General features: G+C 42.5%; 1 protein-coding gene across 1 annotated transcript in view; it reads left to right on the plus strand.

Moving 5' to 3' along the window:
- Positions 1–19740: 19740 nt before the first annotated feature.
- ADAMTS12 (ADAM metallopeptidase with thrombospondin type 1 motif 12) overlaps positions 19741–21803 on the plus strand; it is a 402846-nt gene continuing 400783 nt past the window's right edge. The window contains exon 1 of the mRNA XM_027980135.3: positions 19741–20209. Within this exon, the coding sequence (XP_027835936.2) occupies positions 20083–20209 (127 nt within the window). The 5' untranslated portion in view covers positions 19741–20082. The remainder of the gene's footprint in view (positions 20210–21803) is intronic.

Raw genomic sequence — 21803 nt, forward strand, 5'->3', positions numbered from 1 at the left:
CGTCAGTGAGGAATGCTTTTGAATATCAGCTCCTATGCTTTTCTCACTCCCAGCATCATAAATGAACTTCAGCTGACTTTTCCTGTATAGCTTCTTGGTTTCTTTTGCTAAAAATCAACAGTCACCTAGGGTTAGAGGTGGGTAAGGCATGATTGTGGTCTCTGCCCCACCACCTCTTTACCATGTGTCAAAGAAGCTTATCTCAGTCCACATTGTGCCACACACATTTATTTGTAAAGCAAAGACATACAACCCTTTCGTAGGCCCAGCGCATCCAGCCAGCATGTAGGGTAAAGGGTTCACCTGAAGAACATTCAGGATATGACTAATGAGTAGAGGATGCTGTTGTTCACTCAGTTGTGTCTGACTCTTTTGTGAATCAAACTAATAATCATCAGAGACCAGAGGTAAATCTGTTCATCGATCTGGGCAGTGATGTCATTTATCAAGATGGATTATTTTCTAATTTCAAAACATGTTTGAAAAGTGATATTTATGATATAACTGACATATAATAAACTGTATATACTTAAAATATAAAATTTTATCCTATCATGCCCAAAAGTTTACTCTTGAATATCATTATCTGTCCTCCTTTCATAGTCACTCATTCCGATTGGTTTTCTGTCGCTACAGCTGATTTGCCTTTATAGGATTTTATGTAAACCATACAGTATGTATCCATGTTTATTTGTTTAGTCTGCGTTTCTTTCACTCAGCCTAAGTATTTTGGGATTTATCCATGTTGCTGACTGTAGCTTGCTCCCTTTTAAGACTATTATTCCCAGTATGGATATACCACAATTTTTAAATCCTTTCAAATGTTGATAGATTTAGATTGTTGCCAGTTTTCAGCTATTACAAATGAAACTGCTATGAACATTCATCTATAAATATTTATGTGGACATATATTTTCATTTTCTGAGGGTAAATACCATAATGGGACAGCTGGATCATCTGGTAAGTGTACAGTTAACGTTTTAAATTTCAGTTAACTGTGTTAATTTCAGCTGTGCAGCAAAGTGATGTGTGGTGGCTGGAGTCCATGGGCAAACTCCTAGTCCCCCCTCTCCCAGTCCTCGCCTTGGAAACCACAAGTCTGTTCTCTGTCTGTTTCTATTTCATGCATATGCGAAGTCACTTCAGTCATGTCCAACTCTTTGTGACCCCATAGACTGTAGCCACTCCAGAATCCTCTGTCCATAGGATTCTCTAGGCAAGAATACTGGAGTGGATTGCCATGCCCTTCTCCAGGGGAACTTCCCAACTCAGGGATCAGACTGTGTCTCTTAGTCTCCTGCATTGCAGGTGGTTTCTTTACCACTACCGCCACTGTATAGAAGTTCATTTGTGTCATATTTAGATTCCACATATAAGTGATATCACATGGTATTTTTCTTTATCTTTATGACTTACTTCACGTCGTATGATAATCTCTAATTCCATCTATGTTGCTGCAAATGGCATCATTTCATTCTTTTATGGCTGAGTAGTATTCCATTATATTCTTTGCAGCCAAAGATGGAGAAGCTGTATACAGTCAACAAAAACAAGACCAGGAGCTGACTGTGGCTCAGATCATGAACTCCTTATTACCAAATTCTGACTTAAATTGAAGTAGGGAAAACCACTAGACCACTCAGGTATGACCTACATCAAATCCCTTATGATTATACAGTGGAAGTGAGAAATAGATTTAAGGGCCTAGATCTGATGGGTAGAGTGCCTGATGAACTATGGAATGAGGTTCGTGACATTGTACAGGAGACAGGGATCAAGACCATCCTCATGGAAAAGAAATGCAAAAAAGCAAAATGGCTGTCTGGGGAGGCCTTACAAATAGCTGTGAAAAGGAGAGAGGCAAAAAGCAAAGGAGAAAAGGAAAGATATAAGCATCTGGATGCAGAGTTCCAAAGAATAGCAAGAAGAGATAAGAAAGCCTTCTTCAGCGATCAATGCAAAGAAATAGAGGAAAACAACAGAATGGGAAAGACTAGAGATCTCTTCAAGAAAATTAGAGATACCAAGGGAATATTTCATGCAAAGATGGGCTCGATAAAGGACAGAAATGGTATGGACCTAACAGAAGCAAAAGATATTAAGAAGAGGTGGCAAGAATACATGGAAGAACTGTACAAAAAAGATCTTCACGACCCAGATAATCATGATGATGTGATCACTAATCTAGAGCCAGACATCCTGGAATGTGAAGTCAAGTGGGCCTTAGAAAGCATCACTATGAACAAAGGTAGTGGAGGTGATGGAATTCCAGTTGAGCTATTTCAAATCCTGAAAGATGATGCTGTGAAAGTGCTGCACTGAATATGCCAACAAATTTGGAAAACTCAGCAGTGGCCACAGGACTGGAAAAGGTCAGTTTTCATTCCAATCCCAAAGAAAGGCAACGCCAAAGAATGCTCAAACTACCGCACAATTGCACTCATCTCACATGCTAGTAAAGTAATGCTCAAAATTCTCCAAGCCAGGTTTCAGCAATACATGAACTGTGAACTCCCTGATGTTCAAGCTGGTTTTAGAAAAGGCAGAGGAACCAGAGATCAAATTGCCAGCATCTGCTGGATCATGGAAAAAGCAAGAGAGTTCCAGAAACACATCTATTTCTGCTTTATTGACTATGCCAAAGCCTTTGACTGTGTGGATCACAATAAACTGTGGACAATTCTGAAAGAGATGGGAATACCAGACCACCTAACCTGCCTCTTGAGAAATCTGTATGCAGGTCAGGAAGCAACAATTAGAACTGGACATGGAACAACAGACTGGTTCCAAATTGGAAAAGAAGTGCGTCAAGGCTGTATATTGTCACCCTGCTTATTTAACTTTCTATGCCGAGTACATCATGAGAAACGCTGGACTGGAAGAAACACAAGCTGGAATCAAGATTGCTGGGAGAAATATCAATAACCTCAGATATGCAGATGATACCACCCTTATGGCAGAAAGTGAAGAGGAACTAAAAAGCCTCTTGATGAAAGTGAAAGAGGAGAGTGAAAAAGTTAGCTTAAAGCTCAACATTCAGAAAACGAAGATCATGGCATCCGGTCCCATCACTTCATGGGAAATAGACGGGAAACAGTGGAAACAGTGTCAGACTTTTATTTTGGAGGGCTCCAAAATCACTCCAGATGGTGACTGCAGCCATGAAATTAAAAGACGCTTACTCCTTGGAAGAAAAGTTATGACCAACCTAGATAGCATATTTAAAAGCAGAGACATTACTTTGTCGACTAAGGTCCGTCTAGTCAAAGCTATGGTTTTTCCAGTGGTCATGTGTGGATGTGAGAGTTGGACTGTGAAGAAGGCTGAGCACGAAAGAATTGATGCTTTTGAACTGTGGTGTTGGAGAAGACTCTTGAGAGTCCCTTGGACTGCGGGGAGATCCAACCAGTCCATTCTGAAGGAGATCAACCCTGGGATTTCTTTGGAGGGAATGATGCTGAAGCTGAAACTCCAGTATTTTGGCCACCTTATGCGAAGAGTTGACTCATTGGAAAAGACTGATGCTGGGAGGGATTGGGGGCAGTAGGAGAAAGGGACGGCCGAGGATGAGATGGCTGGATGGCATCACAGACTCGATGGACATGAGTCTGAATAAACTCCAGGAGATGGTGATGAACAGGGAGGCCTGGCGTGCTGCGATTCATGGGGTCGCAAAGAGTCGGACATGACTGAGTGACTGAACTGAACTGAGTATTCCATTTTATATGTGTATGACGTTTTCTTTATCTGTTCGTCTGTAGATGGACATTTAGGTTGTTTAGTTAATTTTTTAAAGAAACTAGCAAGCTGTTTTCCAAAGTAGATATACAATTTTACAGTCCCACCAGCAGTATGTGAGAGTTTAAGTTCCTCCATGCAGCCATGCCAATATCAGTATAATCAGACTTTTAAATTGTAACCATTCCACTATTTAATGATATCTTAGGTTTAATTTACAATTCCCTAATTGTATACAAATGATATTAATAATATTCCCATGTGTTTATTAGCTATCTTTTATGTTCAGTGCCCATTCAAATATCTTGCCTATTTTTATTGTTTGGTTGTCTTTTTCTTACTGAGTTATAAGAGATCTCTATGTATTCAAGAGAACATGCTGTTTTTCAGATATATGTTTTACGAATATTTTCTCAGTGTCTTTTGAAGATTAGAATTTTTTAATTTTGATGAAGGCCAATTAATTGATTTATTTTCTTTTAGAGTTTGTGCTTTGGGGTTGTTAGTTAAGAGATCTTTGCCAAATCCAAGTTTACTAAGGATTTCTCCCATGTTTTCTTCTTAAGTTCTATTTATTTAGCTCATAAATTTCACTTGAAAGAAAAATATGATCCCTTTCAAGTTAATTTTTGTGTATGGTATGAGTTCAGGGTCAAAGTTAATTTTTTCAGGCAATTACCCAATTCTTCTAGCACCATGTACTGAAATGATTATATATACGTATATGTATGTATATGAATATATGTATACGTATGTATTTGCTTCTATTTTATTTCAGATTCTTTTCCATTATAGGATATTACAAAATATTGAGTATGGTTCCCTGTGTTATATAGTAGGTCCATGTTGGTTATCTATTTTATGTATAGTAGTGTGTATATGTTAATCCCATGAAGTCTTGCTTTTAAGTTTTGTTAAGTGAGACCAGGAAAACATTTATTCCAGGTCTAATTTTGTCTCACTATTGAGGCAACATTTGTCTGATGCCATGTGTATTTTAAATGTTTTCTTTCCAGTTTGACTGATGGGAAAGCAAACTATTCCTAGCCCTTTGTAATCATTTGAGTTGTTCTACCTGAATCTTTTCAGTGTTTTTTTTGTTTTTAATTTTCCTCCTGCTTCAGATAGTTTGTTCTCATGCATGGGCTGAGGAGTATTCAGCTAAAGCCTTGCAGGGAATTTTCTATACAATTCTGAAACTCTCTATATGCAGCTCTCGGCTGTCTGTGTAGGTCTCTCCTCCTCCATAATATGACCGATAAACTCTTAGCTGCTTTGGCTTACTTGAGTCCTTAACAGTTTCCTCAATTCAGAGAGACCATTAAGCAGTTTGGGGTCCCTCCCTGAACTGCAGCCTGGAAATTCCCTCTAGACTGTCATTTGGGCAATTGCAGGGCTCACATCACTTGTTTGCCTTCCTTCAGGGATTGTTGTCCTGTACTGCTTGTTGTAGCATCTGAAACCATTGTTTCATGTATTTTGCCCATTATATATTTGGTTATTTACACTGAAAGGGAAATCGCGTTTCTGTTACTCCATCAAGGCTGAAACTGGAAATCACTTTTGCTTGATATTGCATCCTGTTTGTATAAGGTTGGGAGTGCTTCTACAATATCTTTCTCAAGCCACAGATCTTTCTAGTTAAAAAAAAAAAAAGCTGTCAAAAAAATTCTAGTTTAAAAAATCCAACCTTTGTCAGAGATGAAGGTAGCTAAAATACTTTTAAATGCTGACTTGTCCTGTGAACTTTTGGTTAAACATTACCTAACAGCGGGACAGCACTGGGGGTCCAGTGCTTAAAATGCCACAGTCCTGTGAACAGCGACTGACACCTCCCCCTTCTGCTGAGGTACACCTAGTGCTTTTGCTGTCAGAACAAGCATCATTAATAAACATTTATAAAGATCAACATTAATAAACCTCCCTTTGCTGCAGTGACTGGTGATTTCAATAGTTACTTTTGCTTTTAGGAAATACACGGAGAGTGTTTATTCCTGAGGGCAAAGAGAGGAGTGGATAGTCTAATACTCAGACCAGAATCTATTTCCCAAAGTAAGGTGGGATTAGGGAGAGGAAGTCAACTCTTTTTTCAGGTCATGCCCTGTGGCTTGCTGGAGATTAGTTCCCAGACCAGGAACAACCGAACCCGCACCCCCTACATTGAAAGCACATAATTTTAACCAGTAGATGGCCAGAAAATTCCCAGGAAGCCAATTCTTTTTTTTAAAAATAGAATTAATTTTTACTGAATTGAATTAAAAGTTGAATTAATTTTTATTGGCTTTTACTTGCTTTGCAATGTTGTTAGTTTCTGCTTACAGCAAAGTTAATCAGTTATATAATAATATACATATATCCACTCTTTTTAGATTTCCTTCCCATTTAGGTCTCCAGCGAACATTGAGTAGAGTTCCCTGTGCTCTACAGTAGGTTCTCATTAGCTATCTATTTTATACATAGTATCAACAGTGTATATATGTCAGTCCCAATCACCTGCTCTTAATAGAGGGGTGTTTCCATGAGCCTCAAGGCAGATCATTCCTCATAATATTCTCCACTAAGTCACCCACCCACACATCCATCTTCTAATCACATATTCATTTACCATTTTTATCTTTGAGGGAAATGCAGAAATAAATAAAACATCATCCCTGAACCTACAGCTTTTAATCAAGTGGAAAATCAATCATAACAAATTGTAAGATTCATTAACTTGAATCTCACTGCGTGATTTGCAGCTCGGTTGCCACTTTATAATTCATCACATGATAACGTCAGTTCTTTCTGAAAGTCTTTCATCAGTTTTTGCTTGTCTTACACTCTCTGTGTGCGTGTGTGTGTGCACTAAGTTGCTTCAGTTGTGTCCAACTCTTTGCAACCCCATAGACTGTAGCCTGCCAGGCTACTCTGTCCATGGGAATTCTTCAGGCAAGAATACTGGAATGGGTTGCCATGCCCTCCTCCAGGGGATCTTCCTGATCGAAGGATCAAACCTCAGTCTCCTGCATTGGGAGGCAGGTTCCTTACCACTAGAACCACCTGGGAAGCGCACCTTACACACTAAGCCACGTATTCGTTAAACATACCCTGTGTACCGAGTTTTCTGACCCTGGGTTTCAAAGGCTCCATCTGTCTAACCATAGACAGATCACCTCTCTCCCCTTCAAAAGATGAATCACAGCACCTGAATCTGATCATGGCCACTGCTTTACACAGGAAACAATGACTGGATCAATACAACTCTATGCTCTTGTGGGTTTCTCAGGAGACTTGGTACAGATTTAGCAGGACAGCAAAACAAGTAACTAACAGCGTGAGTCTGTTATCAGTAACACTCAGAGGGACTCTGAACCAAGAGCCTTCTTGTTGCCAACGAGAAGACCCTGGCAACATCATTTGGAGAGCCAAAGTGGATAAAGGTATTAGCAGGGCATCTTGCCCTCAGCCAGCCATCCCCTGGGCTTTGCAAGAGCAGAGAGTCTGACTCTCTGTGCTATGGAAAATCAAAGGGTTGCAAAGACTTGTTATCCCGTGGCCGTGGAGGTAACCTCCCCCTGGATCTGGCAGTGTGGGCAAGCTATGTTGAAACCCTCTATGACACTGTTGAGAGATCTATCATCTTAAGCCAGTGTGCTCAGTCACTCACTTGTGCCTGACTCTGCGACCCCATGGACTGGAGCGCACTGGGCTCCTCTGTCCATGAAATTTTCCAAGCAAGAATAGTGGAGTAGGTTGTCATTTCCTTCTTTCTCCATCTTAATCCAGGGTCGACTTCAAAGATGAGCTTTCATTGTTTGGATGTGCATCTTTTAAAGGCACTTCATCCTGAGGAGACATGTACATTGCCCATGGAAATTAGGGCCCTTACTTCATAAATGGTGAGGAAAGACCTCCGACATAAACAAGTGTTACGCATGCATCTGACTGATTTTAGACTAAGTGCTTGGGACTAAGCTTTCTTGCCGTCATTTCCCCAGTGGTTATCAGATAAATCAGTAACAAGATGAATGAACAGACCAATTATGGTAGATCCATATGATAGAATACCATGCAGAAGTAAAAAGGAAGGGTATTGGCACACAAAGCACGTAAGTAATTATGCTGAGTGAATGAAGATGGATAAAAGTGAGTTTAGGCACTTTCCTGGTGGTCCAGTGGCTAAGACTCCAAGCTCCCAGTGCAGAGAGCTTGGGGTCGATCCCTGGTCAGGGAATTAGATCCCATATGCCACAACTAAAAGTTTACATGTCGCAGCTAAAGATCCTGTGTACCACAGCTAAGACCTGGTGCAGCCAAATAAATAAAATATTTTTAAAAGGGGATACAAATTTTAGAAAATGCTAATCTCCAGTGATGGAAAACAGGACAGTGACTTCCTGTAGCTGGGGGTGATGCAAGTAGGGATAGGAGGAAGAAAGTACAAAGGAGCAAAAGGAAACTTCTGGTTTGACAGATACACACATACATGTCCATACATACACTTGCGCACACACACACACACATATGTCAAAATTTATTGTGGTGATGGTTTCACAGGTGTGTATGTATATACATATATATATGCAAACAGATAAAACTGTACACTTTAAACATGTTCAGTTCATTGTATGTCATTTATACCTCAACAAAGGGGTAAAAAAGAGTAGGTACTATTATGATATATCCTGTTGCTACCTGAACTAATCTCATTTACTCACTTCAAAGTTTCTAGGGGCACAGCTGATGTTCTGCTCTTGGTGGCTCCAGGGAGAGATCAAAGAACAGTGATACTGACACTTAGCTGGTCTCCTCTGATGAGGACCTCAGTCCAGGACACTCATAGGATCTGGTTGGGCTCAACATGTTAAGAGAATATAAATAGTGAGGTGGCATTCCTTGGTGGACATTCCTTGGTGCTCTCATCCCTTCCTGACACCACTCTTCATGACAAAATTTCTAATCTGGTCAGATTTCAAGGACATCAATTGGGCTGGATTTATTATTAGATGGAGTTATTGTTCTTAACTGAATAAACACAATCTTTGGTCTCTTTCTTTCACTTTTTCTTCCATGCAGGTAAGTTTACAGATCTAGGACTCCTCTTCTGTCCCTACCTCCCGTCTGAGCTAGTGGATCGTTGTGGTATCTTGGTTTCAAAGATATCACACTTTCTTGATTTTCTTCTTATCTTGTTGGTCATCCCCCACTCTTCTTTGCTGATTCCTCTTTATTTCCTAGAACTCTAAATGTTGGAGTACCACCCCTTCCACATCAATGTCTTAGTCCATTAGGGATGCTATAGCAAAAATAGCTTAGACTGGGTAGCTTATAAATAAGAGATATTTATTTCTCACAGTTCTAGAGCTTGGGAAGTCCAAGATCAAGGCAATGGAACATTTGGTGTCTGGTGAGACATGCGTGATGATTCACAGACAGTCACCTCTTGCTGGGTTTTCACATTGTGGATGGATGAGGAGGCTCTCTGGGAGCTCTTTTATAAGGACACTAATCCCACTCAAGAGGGGTCTGCACTCATGACCTGAATCACCTCCCAAAGACCTTACTTCCTAATGCCATCACATTGGGGGTTAGAATTTCACCATATGAATTTAGAGGAGACACAAATATTTAGTCTACAGCACCCAGAGCTTCTCTGGTGGCTCAGACAGTAAAGAATCTGCCTTTACTGCCTTTACCCAGGGTTTGATCCCTGGGTCAGGAAGATCCCCTAGAGAAGGGAATGGTAACCTACTCCAGTATTCTTGCCGAGAGAATTCCATGGACAGAGGAGCCTAGCGGGCTACAGTCCATGGAGTCACAAAGACATGACTGAATGACTAACACACAACAGGAGCACCCAAGGTACAGTCCTCATGCCTCTTTTCTTCTCTGCTACAGTCATACATTCAACTTCATGATGGTCAGTAATATGCATATACCTATGATGTCCATATGTACACCCAATCTGAATGTCTCTGAACTCCAGGCTTGTATATCTAATGCCCTTATTGACATTGCATATGAAATGTCTCAGAGACATCTTAACAAGTCTCCAACTGAACTTCTGATTTCCCCACCACCTCTACCAAATCTATTCTAACTTCCAACTTCCTCATCTCAGTTCAGTTCAGTTCAGTCGCTCAGTCATGTCTGACTCTGTGACCCCATGTATTGCAGCACGCCAGGCCTCCCTGTCCATCACCAACTCTTGGAGTTCACTCAGACTCATGTCCATCGAGTCCGTGATGCCATCCAGCCATCTCATCCTCTGTCAGCCCCTTCTCCTCCTGCCCCCAATCCCTCCCAGCATCAGAGTCTTTTCCAGTGAGTCAACTCTTCGCATGAGGTGGCCAAAGTACTGGACTTTCAGCTTTAGCATCATTCCTTCCAAAGAAATCCCAGGGTTGATCTCCTTCAGAATGGACTGGTTGGATCTTCTTGCAGTCCAAGGGACCCTCAAGAGTCTTCTCCAACACCACACTTCAAAAGCATCAATTCTTCTGCGCTCAGCCTTCTTCACAGTCCAACTCTCACATCCATACATGACTATTGGAAAAACCATAGCCTTGACTAGACGGACCTTAGTCGGCAAAGTAATGTCTCTGCTTTTGAATATGCTATCTAGGTTGGTCATAACTTTTCTTCCAAGGAGTAAGCGTCTTTTAATTTCATGACTGTAGTCATCATCTGCAGTGATTTTGGAGCCCCCCAAAATAAAGTTCTTGGCAATTCTGAACCTTGGAATCATCCTTGAGTTCTTTCTTTCTCTATTCCCACACATCCAATTCATTAGAAAGTCTTATTAGCTCTACCTTCAAAATAAATTCAGCATCTGAGTAATTCCCACCCTGCTTTTTGCTACCACCTGAGGCAATCCACCTTTATCTTTTACCAGAGTTAATTCAGTAATCTCCTAACTGCTCTCCATGCTCCTGCCTTTCCCTCCGTATAGCTATTCTCAACCCAGCAACCAAAGAGATCCTTATAAATTCTAAATCACTTGTCTATCCAAAACTGGCAGTGGCTTCTTAATTTGCTCAGGGTAAAATTCAAAGTCTCTGTTAGGGACATTCAAGTCTTTCCTTCTCCCCCATCCCATCACCTTCCCCTTGCCCACACACTCCAGCCACACCACCCACTCCTCAATTTTCCATGTCCTCCAAGCCTATGTCTTCCAATCGAGGATCTTTGCTGTTTACTGTCTCCTTGGCCTGGAATATTCTTCTGCCAGATAGTTAATTTTTTCAAGTTTCTTTTAATATCACCTTAGTAGAGAGGCCATTTTTGCTCCCCTTATATAAAATAGATATACACCCCTCTCAACCACTCCCTGTCCTCCTTAGCCTGCTTATTGCTTTCCATTACTCCTACCACTATCTCACTTTTTTAAAATCTTACATATATTTACCTGTTTGTTTATTTCCTTTCTCCCTGATTCACAGATTCCCAAACTAGAACTTAACTCCAGCATGAAGAAAGAGTCTCTGTTTCCTTCATTGCTATATTTTCAATGCCTGGATATGGTAGGCAGTCAATAAATATTTGTTGAATAAATAAATGAAGTATTCTCTTCTTGCTAAGGTAGTAGTATTCAAAGGTTCCCTAGTACATTCTATCCCTAATTTCTTCCTCTCCTTGGGAACAATGAACACACTCTTTAATTTAGACTTAATCTTTAAGGCAGAGTGACAGATGGCACTGGTGCCTGTGTGGCTCAGGACCAACACATACCAGTCTGATAATAGTAACATTCACAGCTGTCTGCATGGGTGCTCAGAGAGCATCACACATGGGCATTTAATTGGCTACTTTGTTGCTTGTTTTTCAGGTACTCAGTTGTGTCTGATGCTTGGCAACTCCATGGACTGCAGCATGACAGGCTTCCCTGTCCTTTACTCTCTCCCAGAGTTTGCTCAAACTCATGTCCATTGAATCAGTATTGCCACCCAACCATCTCATCCTCTGTTGCCCGCTTCTTCTCATGCCCTCAATGTTTCCCAGCATCAGGGTCTTTTCCAATGGAGTCCACTTTTTGCATCAGGTGGCCAAAATATTGGCGCTTCAGCTTCAGCATCAGTTCTTCCAGCGAAAATTCAGGGTTGATTTCCTTTAGGATTGGTTGATTTGATCTCCTTGATATCCAAGGGACTCTCAAGAGTCTTCTGCAGCACTGCACTTTGAAAGCATCAGTTATTTCAATTATTTGGTGCTCAGCCTTCTTTATGGTCTAACTCTCACATCCATATATGACTACTAGAAAAACCATAGCTTTAGCTAGATGGACCTTTGTTGGCAGAGTGATGTCTCTGCTTTTTAATATGCTGTCTAGGTTTGTTATAGCTTTTCTTTCAAGGAGCAGGCATCTTTTAATTTTATGGCTGCAGTCACTACCCACAGTGATTTTGGAGCCCAAGAAAGTAGTCTGTCAGTATTTTCATTTTTTCCCCATATATTTGCCAAGAAGTGATAGGACTGGATGCCATGATCTCAGTTTTTTTAATGCTGAGTTTTAAGCCAGCTTTTTCACTCTTCTCTTTCACCTTCATCAAGAGGCTCTTTAGTTCCTCTTCACTTTTTACCAGGACAGTAGTGTCTTCTAACTTCTCAGTGTTAGGCTTCTCTAATTTCCAATTCTATAGCATCACCACCAAGTGTTAAATTATTATAAAGAATGAGAATAGACTGTTACATTTCATGTTTTTTATTTAGAATCATTCTCAAACTTACAGAAATGTTGAAAGTTAAAAAAAAGCCAAAAATATTTTGTGTTCTAAATTATTGGTGAAGAATTTGTCAGCTAGATGCCCCATCACTTTCATATACTTTAAGGTATACCTCTAAAAAACAAGGACGCTCTTCTACAAGACCACATCACATTCAGAAAATTAAATGAAACAATACTACCATCCAATCCTCTGTCCTCTTTCAAATTTCACTAATTGATCCAACAATGTCTTTTGCCTTTGTCAATGCCTTTTTTGTAAGCAAAGGGTCCTATTCAGACTCATGTGTTGGATTTAGTTGTCAAATCTCTTTGATCTCCTTCAATCTGGAAGAGTTTTTCAGTTTTCCTTTGACTTTCATGGCCTTTTGAAGATAAAAAGCCAGCTGTTTTGTAGAATGTCCCTCAATTTTGGTTTGCCTGATGTTTTCTTCTTGTTATTTTCAGGCTATGTATCTCTGGAAGAGATTTCACAGAAATCACTAAAGCCTAGTGCACAGCTTTGATTTTCCACATTGCTGATTCTGCTTGCTTTGTTAACTCAATTAAGGTGATACCTGCTAGGCTTTTGCAGTCTACTCTTTGGATACTTCGGAGGAGGTAACAATATTATATAAAGTTTCCATTCCTCATCGACCTTTCTTTCTATTCATTTATCTATTTGTATTGGAATGGATTCAAGGTTCTTATTTTATTGTATGTCTAATAATTTATTACTATTGTGTATTTTTGCTTAAACTTTCTTAGATTTGCCTGGTGGACACTGTTTCCTGCCAGCTTCTCTCTCCTTTTGATGTGCCCTCATCTTTCTTTGAGTCTTTCCTTCTTGTTGTTGGCTGTTTCTGTTTGTTTGTTTTTTGAACAATAAATTTTTTTTGAATAATTCAGGCTTATCTTCTGTTTGTTCCAAGTCTTAGTTTTGAAATCAGTCATTTCTTTAAGGAGTCTTAGTTCTTTTAGAGGAAAATGGTATTTTTAGAATTTAAGACCTGGGTGTCAGATGCGCTTATTGCTTTTGGGATGTTGTTGCTCCAACATATTCAAATGGACAGGCCTAGGGAATATATATATATACACACATATACATAACACTTTCACACATTCATATCTTTATTTCTGCATACACTATACAGACATCAACAACTATGGGTTCCAACTATGGATTCAGTTACAAAACAGCATCCTTGGGTTCATTCTGCTCTTCTCTTTTCTCCTACAGTTACTTCTCTTCACTGGCAGTGAGAAACTTGACTTCTATTATCCTTGTTCTATTAATATATTTGATCAGTCCCCCTGCATGTAAATAATCATGTGACTTAGCAGCAGCAGCAGCTGCCTCAGTTGCCACCATCATCCCAGTACCCTGCCAGTATTTCAACACTGCTGGGGCATCAGCTCTTAGGTGGGTGCCCTTCTCTGTCATGGTTCTGATACATGCACTGGGCAGCGATCCTACATGGATACTGTTTTTACACTGCTAAGGTTCTGATATCTTTCACCAAGCTACTCCATATCCCCCCTCATCTCACCTGGGCTCCCTCTGGCCGATGACCCATGTGGATCTCCTTCCATCAACCATAGTAAACCCTTGTTATGTTTCATTTTGATTAGGCACAAGATGATTCCAATGGAGAAGCCAATGGCACCACACTCCAGTACTCTTGCCTGGAAAATCTCATGAATGGAGGAGCCTGGTAGGCTGCAGTCCATGGAGTCACTACAAGTGGACATGACTGAGCAACTTCACTTTCACTTTTCACTTTCATGCATCGGAGAAGGAAATGGCAACTTACTCCAGTGTTCTTGCCTGGAGAATCCCAGGGATGGGGGAGCCTGGTGGGCTGCCATCTCTGGAGTCGTACAGAGTCGGACGAAACTGAGCGGCGAAACTGAGCGACTTCACTTTTCAGTTTCATGCACTGGAGAAGGCAATGGCAACCCACTCCAGTACTTTTGCCTGGAAGATCCCATGGATGGAGGAGCCTGGAAGGCTGCAGTCCATGGGGTCATGAAGAGTCAGACACGACTGAGTGACTTCACTTTCAAGATGATTCCAAACTAACTTTAGATTCAATTTGCTGCAGCATTTTGACTCAAGTGCTACACAATTTTTTTCTGAGAAGTGCTGTTTTCTTTCAGTCAATATGTTTCATTGATCAGGGATCCATAGCCTTTTCAACCATGGCTGTAAAAGAGAAATTGACATGACATTGTTTCTTTAGTCAAATGGATTAATTACAATGTCTGAAGAATGGTTCAATGGCATTCATTTAATACAAAGCCAAGTAGGTTCCAGAAGCTTCAAACTGAGCGAGGAAGACAAGCTCTCTTGGTGATGAGAATGGGCAGTGCTGATTATTGATACAATTATATATTGACTACAAGTAGGTGGAAAAATAGACGTGAACTGACAATCCCCAGGGTTTCAAATACCATCCCCATCTTCTTTCAAAGATTGCAGAGAGATTTAAAAGAAAATAGTACATGTGACAGCAATTTTAAAATGTATGATTTTTGAAGACATTGGTTTTTGACTTCCAAGCAGAGTTAAGGTCTAACTATGCTTGAAAAGTTCAGAGGAAGACTTTCTTCCTTTCATCCTCTAACTTGGCTTACTAAAGGAACCTTGTAAACTGTAAAGCATGATACCATGATTGTCATTATGCAGTGGTGGTGATGGTGGTATTAAGGCAGGGTTGCTGCTGCTGCTGCTGCTAAGTCGCTTCAGTCATGTCCGACTCTGTGCGACCCCATAGAAGGCAACTCACCAGGCTCTGCCATCCCTGGGATTCTTCAGGCAAGAACACTGGAGTGGGTTGCCATTTCCTTCTCCAAAGCATGAAAGTGAAAAGTGAAAGTGAAGTCGCTCAGTCGTGTCTGACTCTTCGCGACCCCATGGACTGCAGCCTATCAGGCTCCTCCGTCCATGGGATTTTCCACGCAAGAGTACTGGTGTGGGTTGCCATTGCCTTCTCCGAAGGTAGGGTTAACAGATGTTAATTCTCTTTTCGTAGTATTAATTTGTGATTCTTGGGGCCAAGTCAAAGTTGGTCTTCTTGGTCTATGTCAGTTTCTTTTGTCTTTCCCGTGTTAAAAGCTGTGAAAAATGCCTTGGGCTAATGTTCCTTGAATTTCAGCCATTCCTTGTTCTTCTACAGGTTTTAAAGGAAAGTATGCACTTTGTTATGCCTTTTTAAGGGAAGTATGAACTTAGTTGTTTGCCTATGTAACAGAGGGAACTCTTTGTGAGGCATTTTAATCTTTTGTCTCAATTTGTATTTTTACATGGAAAACACTTTACTTACTAACTGAACCACTGCCTGGCACACAGTGGTGATGTCTGTATGTCAGTATTAGTTCCTCCACGCCTTGTGGATGAAGACACTGCCAGTAAGTAAGAGAGAGCTATATTTGGTTCTACTTAGCATCTTGGCTAAGTCTTTTCATTTATTCTTACCTTCACTGCTTCACCCTGATTTTCCACTTCATAGTGACGTGATCCTAGGCAAGTTATGTAACCTTTCAGTGTGTGTTTTCTCATCCACAAATCAAGGCTAATAATAGTACTTATCTAACTAACGGGGTTTTGTGAAGATTAAATGAAGTAATACAGATATAAGACAATGCCCAGTAAACAGTCAGCGTGTGATGAATATTGTGTTTGCTGTCCAGACTTCTTATATAGCACTGGCATTCTGTGTGTGTTTGTAGTTTTTCTTCAGTGGGAGCATATGTGCATCAGTCATGGGATGTCTAGGAGACGATGCACTGCTTCACAGCTGTGCCTTCTTCCGAGGACACATCGGGAAAGACTGTGGGCTCTTTTGCTGCTACAACCTTGGTCACCAAAAGGATCTGTTTCCTTTCCCCATTGACAAGAGGAGGATTAATTCTTCCCTTTGTTCCAAGGTAACAGCAGGCTTTGGAGGAATTTCGTAAATTCTGGAGAAAGTAAGAGGAACTCGGTCTTAGAACAGCAGCAGGATGCATATCTGTAATGAGCCATGTGGAAAACTTGCTGAAGTTGGAGAGATGAACTGGTCATTGCCCCACTAGGTGCAATTATGTGAGTCTCTTCAACAGCACTTGGGGAAAAAGAAGGAAAAAAGAAAAATAGAAAAGACACTGAAAAATAATAAATATAGGTATATGTATAATTGAAACACTCTGCTGTACACCTTAAACTGACACAGCATTGTAAGTGAACTCCAGAAGTGAAATCCAGTAAGTGATTACTCAAGGAAAAATATTTTTTAATGGCAAAGAGTATAAAGGAAGTCTGACTGCTGTACATGTATCTGGAAAAAAGTTATCTCAACCTTGGCACTATTGGCATAGTCTTTGTTGTGGAGAGAAGTCTATGCATTGCAGGAGGTTTAGCAGCATCTTTGGCCTTTAAATGCCAGTAGCAAACTCTTCTTCCTCACCGTTTAGGTGAGACTTTGCTTGCTATTAAAAGAAGAAGAAGAAGAAACAGAAGGAAGAAGAAGAGGAGGAGGAGAAGGACAAGGGGAAGGGGAAGAAGACAAAAGGGAAAGAAAGAGTTCTAGCCCCAAATTGTTCTTCAACACCCTTGCAATTGCCTTTCTGTTGGGTCTTCATGACATTTCACTAGTCATGCATGTCTTATCTGAATCTCCTTTAGACTACAGTTATGCTCTTCTTAACTAATATTTATATGAAAGGAACAGAGGCTCAGAGCAGTTCTATGACTGATCTATGATAGCACAACATAACATGTAATGTTGTATGGCAAGGAGGATAAAAGTTACAGATGGAATTAAAGTTGCTAATAAACTGACTCTCTTGAGAGTCACTTGGGGTATAAGGAAATCAAGCCAGTCAATCCTAAAGGAAATGAATCCTGAATGTTGATTAGAAGGACTGATGCAAAGTTCTTCCATTTGGCTTCCTGATGCAAAGAGCCGACTCACTGGAAACGATTACAGGCAAAATAAGAAGGCAGAGGCAGAGGATGAGATAGTTAGATAGCATCACAACTCAATGGACATGAATTTGAGCAAACTTTGGGAGACGGTGGACAGAAGAGCCTGATGTACAGTCCACAGGGTCACAAAGAGTCAGACATGACTAAGTGACTGAAAAATTAGCAACAATCAGCTGACTTTTCATAAAAAGATGAATCTGGATGACCTGGGTGGCTCTAGAATGCAATCACAAAGGTCCTTATACACAGAAAAGGGAGGAAAAAGAGGTAGTGTCAGGATGATCCGACTTAAGAGATCCAACTGGCCCTTACTGTCTTTGAAAATGGGCGAAGACAGCCATGAGCCAAGGAATGTGGGCAGCCTCTCAGTTCAGTTCAGTTCAGTTCAGTCGTTCGGTCGTGTCTGACTCTTTGCGTCCCCATGAATTGCAGCACACCAGGCCTCCCTGTCCATCACCAACTCCCGGAGTTCACTCAAACTCAACGTCCATTGAGTTTGTGATGCCATCCAGCCATCTCATCCTCTGTCGTCCCCTTCTTCTCCTGCCCCCAATCCCTCCCAGCATCAGAGTCTTTTCCAGTGAGTCAACTCTTCGTATGAGGTGGCCAAAGTACTGGAGCTTCAGCTTTAGCATCATTCCTTCCAAAGAAATCCCAGGGCTGATCTCCTTCAGAATGGACTGGTTGGATCTCCTGGCAGTCCAAGGGACTCTCAAGAGTCTTCTCCAACACCAAAGTTCAAACACATCAATTCTTCGGTGCTCAGCCTTCTTCACAGTCCAACTCTCACATCCATACATGACCACAGAAAAAACCATAGCCTTGACTAGACGGACCTTAGCCGGCAAAGTAATGTCTCTGCTGTTTAATATGCTGTCTAGGTTGGTCATAACTTTTCTTCCAAGGAGTAAGTGTCTTTTAATTTCATGGCTGCAGTCACCATCTGCAGTGATTTTGGAGCCCCCCAAAATAAACTCTGACACTGTTTCCACTGTTTCCCCATCTATTTGCCATGAAGTGATGGGACCAGATGCCATGATCTTCGTTTTCTGAATGTTGAGCTTTAAGCCGACTTTTTCACTCTCCTCTTTCACTTTCATTAAGAAGTTTTTAGTTCCTCTTCACTTTCTGCCATAAGGGTGGTGTCAACTGCATATCTGAGGTTATTGATATTTCTCCTGGCAAGCTTGATTCCAGCTTGTGATTCTTCCAGCCCAGCATTTCTCATGGTGTACTCTCTAGAACCCGGAAAAGCCAAGGAAAAAGCCTTCAGTGAGGAATGTGGCTGTCTTAACCTTGATTTAGCCCAGCAAGACCCATTTCAGACTTCTGACCTCCAGACCTGTAAGACACTAAATCTGTGTTGTTTCATGTTGCCAAACTTGTGGGCATTTGTAATGGCAATAACAAGAAATGTGGTATGTATGTATCCAGTCTGAAGTCCTTCAAACTACCTGCCCCGAGTCTGTGAGCACCACGTTTTGCTTGGCTCACTGCTTGGCCCTGATGAGTTGGTACCCACTCCACTCACTGAACACATATGGGTTGGCGGGAAGCCACAGAGAACCAGTATGGGGCCAAACTCCTCCTGAATGGAATAAAGAGGACTGTTTCAGCCCTGAAGTGCAAAATCTTGAGTGGATTATCCCAGGAAATCCTCAGGATGCCTGGCAAGCACCCTAGTTTGCAGCAGTCTCATTGATGTAAAGCTTGAGCCTCTGGATGGTTTTGCCTTCAATGGGTGGCCTGTGCAGGTAAACTGGAGAAACACCTTGACACCTTCTGGGGCTGACTGACTTCTTCTACTCTTCCGGTTTCCTTTTGGGTGAGTGGAGGTGGGCTTAGGAAGATTAGAAAAGCCCCAAAGAGGCCTGCAGACTCCGAGGTGTTCCTGGTCCTTTGGTCCCATCGCCTCATGGCATGGAGTCTCGTCCAGGGTTGCACTAGCGTGTGAACACACCATTTCCCTTTGTGTAACCGGGCAAAGGGAAAAACTGCTTGTTATTTTTTTGAAAGGGAAGCCCTAGCCGGCCCTGGAAGAGAATCTTGGAGATAGAGGGCCGGCAGAGGAGGCTTGGTAGAGGTAGGAAAAGTTCAGGAACGGGGAGGAGAAAGGGCAGAGAGGGGGCAGCACTGAGCTGAGGAGGGTCAGGGAGTGGGGTCCCCGCTACCCTATCTCTGCCCTCAATGTTTTCCTCGTGTATGAGGGACTGGCCTGGGGGCCTCTCACTCGCCGTCACGCCCAGGGTGATTCTCCCTGAGCTCCCCTATTTGGCCGGCTCGGCCGGGCTCTGGGCGGGGCGGCGGAGCGCGGGGGTGGGAGTCCCGGAGGAAGATGCGCGGGGCTGGCTTGGAGGAGGCCGGGCGCCCAAGGCAGAGGGGTGGGGATCGGGGGTGGGCTGCGCCCTCCCGCTCCGACCCATTCCACAGCCCGCGGAAAGCAGACACTGTCAGCTGAATCACTCCCCTTTCAGGAGGAGGGAGGGGACGGAAAGGTAACTAGCCCCTTTCTGCTTAAAAAAAAAAAAAAGAAAGAAAGAAAGAAAGGGAACCCGTGGGCAGCCTTGCAGCCTCCCTCTCCCCGCTCCTGGACCATGCACCCCTGCATCTTCCTGCTCGGCTACGGGCGAGGACTTGATTTCTTGAGCTGAGAGCTACAACTTGTTGACTTTTCTTCTCCCCAACGACTGAATCATGCCATGTGCCCAGAGGAGCTGGCTTGCAAAGCTCTCCGTGGTGGCTCAGCTCCTGAACCTGGGGGCCCTTTGCTATGGGCGACAACCTCAGCCGGGCCCGGTGCGCTTCCCAGACAAGAGGCAAGGTTAGTGTCTTTTCTTTATTTTCTTTGAAAACCGCAGGGTAAGACGCGTGCAAAGTTGGTTGCTCTTTTTTTTCCCCTTCCCCCACTCAGCTGAACTCCGCAAAGCCGTTTGGCTGAGTTGCAAAGAAATCTGGGCTGGGAGCTGGGTAACCCTGGGCATCTCGGAATTCAGTGCTTAACGTGTCGAGTCCTTACTTCTTACGGAAACCGAGGATCGGGACTCTCGTATACGAAGGATGCTGCTGCGAAGACTCTAGAGTTAGCTGGTAACCCCTCACCGCCTTTTTCTCCTCTGAACGCTGCACTGTTTCAATCCCTTTTTTTCAGACTCTGAACACGGAAAATGACTTTTTTTTTTTTTTTTTTTAATAAAAGTTCCAACCGGCCACTGGCAGTCATTGCCATGTTTCTAGTTAGTTTGAAACTTCTGGTGAGGGAAGGGGAAATGCGATTCCGCCCCCCTGCTGAGTGAGCTTGGCTGTGTTTTCCTTTCCTGGAAAGATTTAGGGCTGTGTTGTAAAAATAACAGCCCTTTTAGAGAAAATGTCCTACCGTAGGGGCTCACCTTTCCCTGTTCTGTCTTGCTGATTGCCTCTGGCTGCTTCTCTTCCAGAATTTCCTGAATCTCTAAGGCGAGAGAAAGCACTGGAGTTGTGATGGAAATTGGTGATTATACTCATTGTTATTGTTATTATTATTATTACGTGATTTTAAAATCTAACACCCTGAGCAGGCTGGTGGTGTCCTCTCTGCCTTTTCATTGCATTTGCGAGGGCCAGACACACATTCCCTTTCGGTGGGCAGTTCATTGGGCTTCTGAGAGCCAACAGTCGTGGGAGCAGCCATGGCCGGTGTGGTTGGATGTGGGAGCATTCTGGTGTGTCAGCCTCTTGACTGCTGACAACAGCCTCCTGGGTGCAGGCACCTTTGTTACCCCCTTTGCCTTACACACAGGAAGCTGAAACCTGGGGAGTTTATGGGCTTAGTTATGGTGGAGTGAGGCTGTAAACCCAGGTAGCCTGACTCCAGCGGCTGGCTTCTTACAGTCAAGCAGCATTGTCCTAGAGCAGTAATCGGGACAACACACACACACACAGAGCATGGGGGTTAGTGTCCATTAAGTCCTGTGTCTGCTGACTGTGCTCAAGTCTGCCATAGCTTCCTGGCCCCCTTTAATCCCCAAGACCACTTGGGTGGTAAACATCACCAGCCTGACCTTGTTGAGGATTTCTGCCTACGTTGCAAAGTTTGACTACAGCTGGAGAGCTTATATGCTGACTCCCAGAGCCATCAGAAGCGGGACCCTTTGCTTTCCTTGGAAGCTGGAGCTGCAGACACTGGGGTGAGATGTCAGTCAGCCAGCACTCGCTTGTGTAAACGGTGCAGGTCCAGATAGATCTCCCACCCCCAAGTTTAAAATAGCAGCGTTTGTTGTTCTTTGAAAAACAGCCCTTTTATGAAAAGTCTCTTTTGCTGGCAGCACAAACAAAGCTTGCGAGCACTTCCCAGGGCATTTGGAGATGGTTTGGTTCAAAATCACACATTCTCCCGGGCTGGTTTTCAGCTCTGCTTGCTCCACATCTTCTTTGTAAGC

Source organism: Ovis aries, chromosome 16 (assembly GCF_016772045.2).
Source record: "Ovis aries strain OAR_USU_Benz2616 breed Rambouillet chromosome 16, ARS-UI_Ramb_v3.0, whole genome shotgun sequence".
In the NCBI taxonomy this organism is placed as follows: Eukaryota; Metazoa; Chordata; class Mammalia; order Artiodactyla; family Bovidae; genus Ovis; species Ovis aries.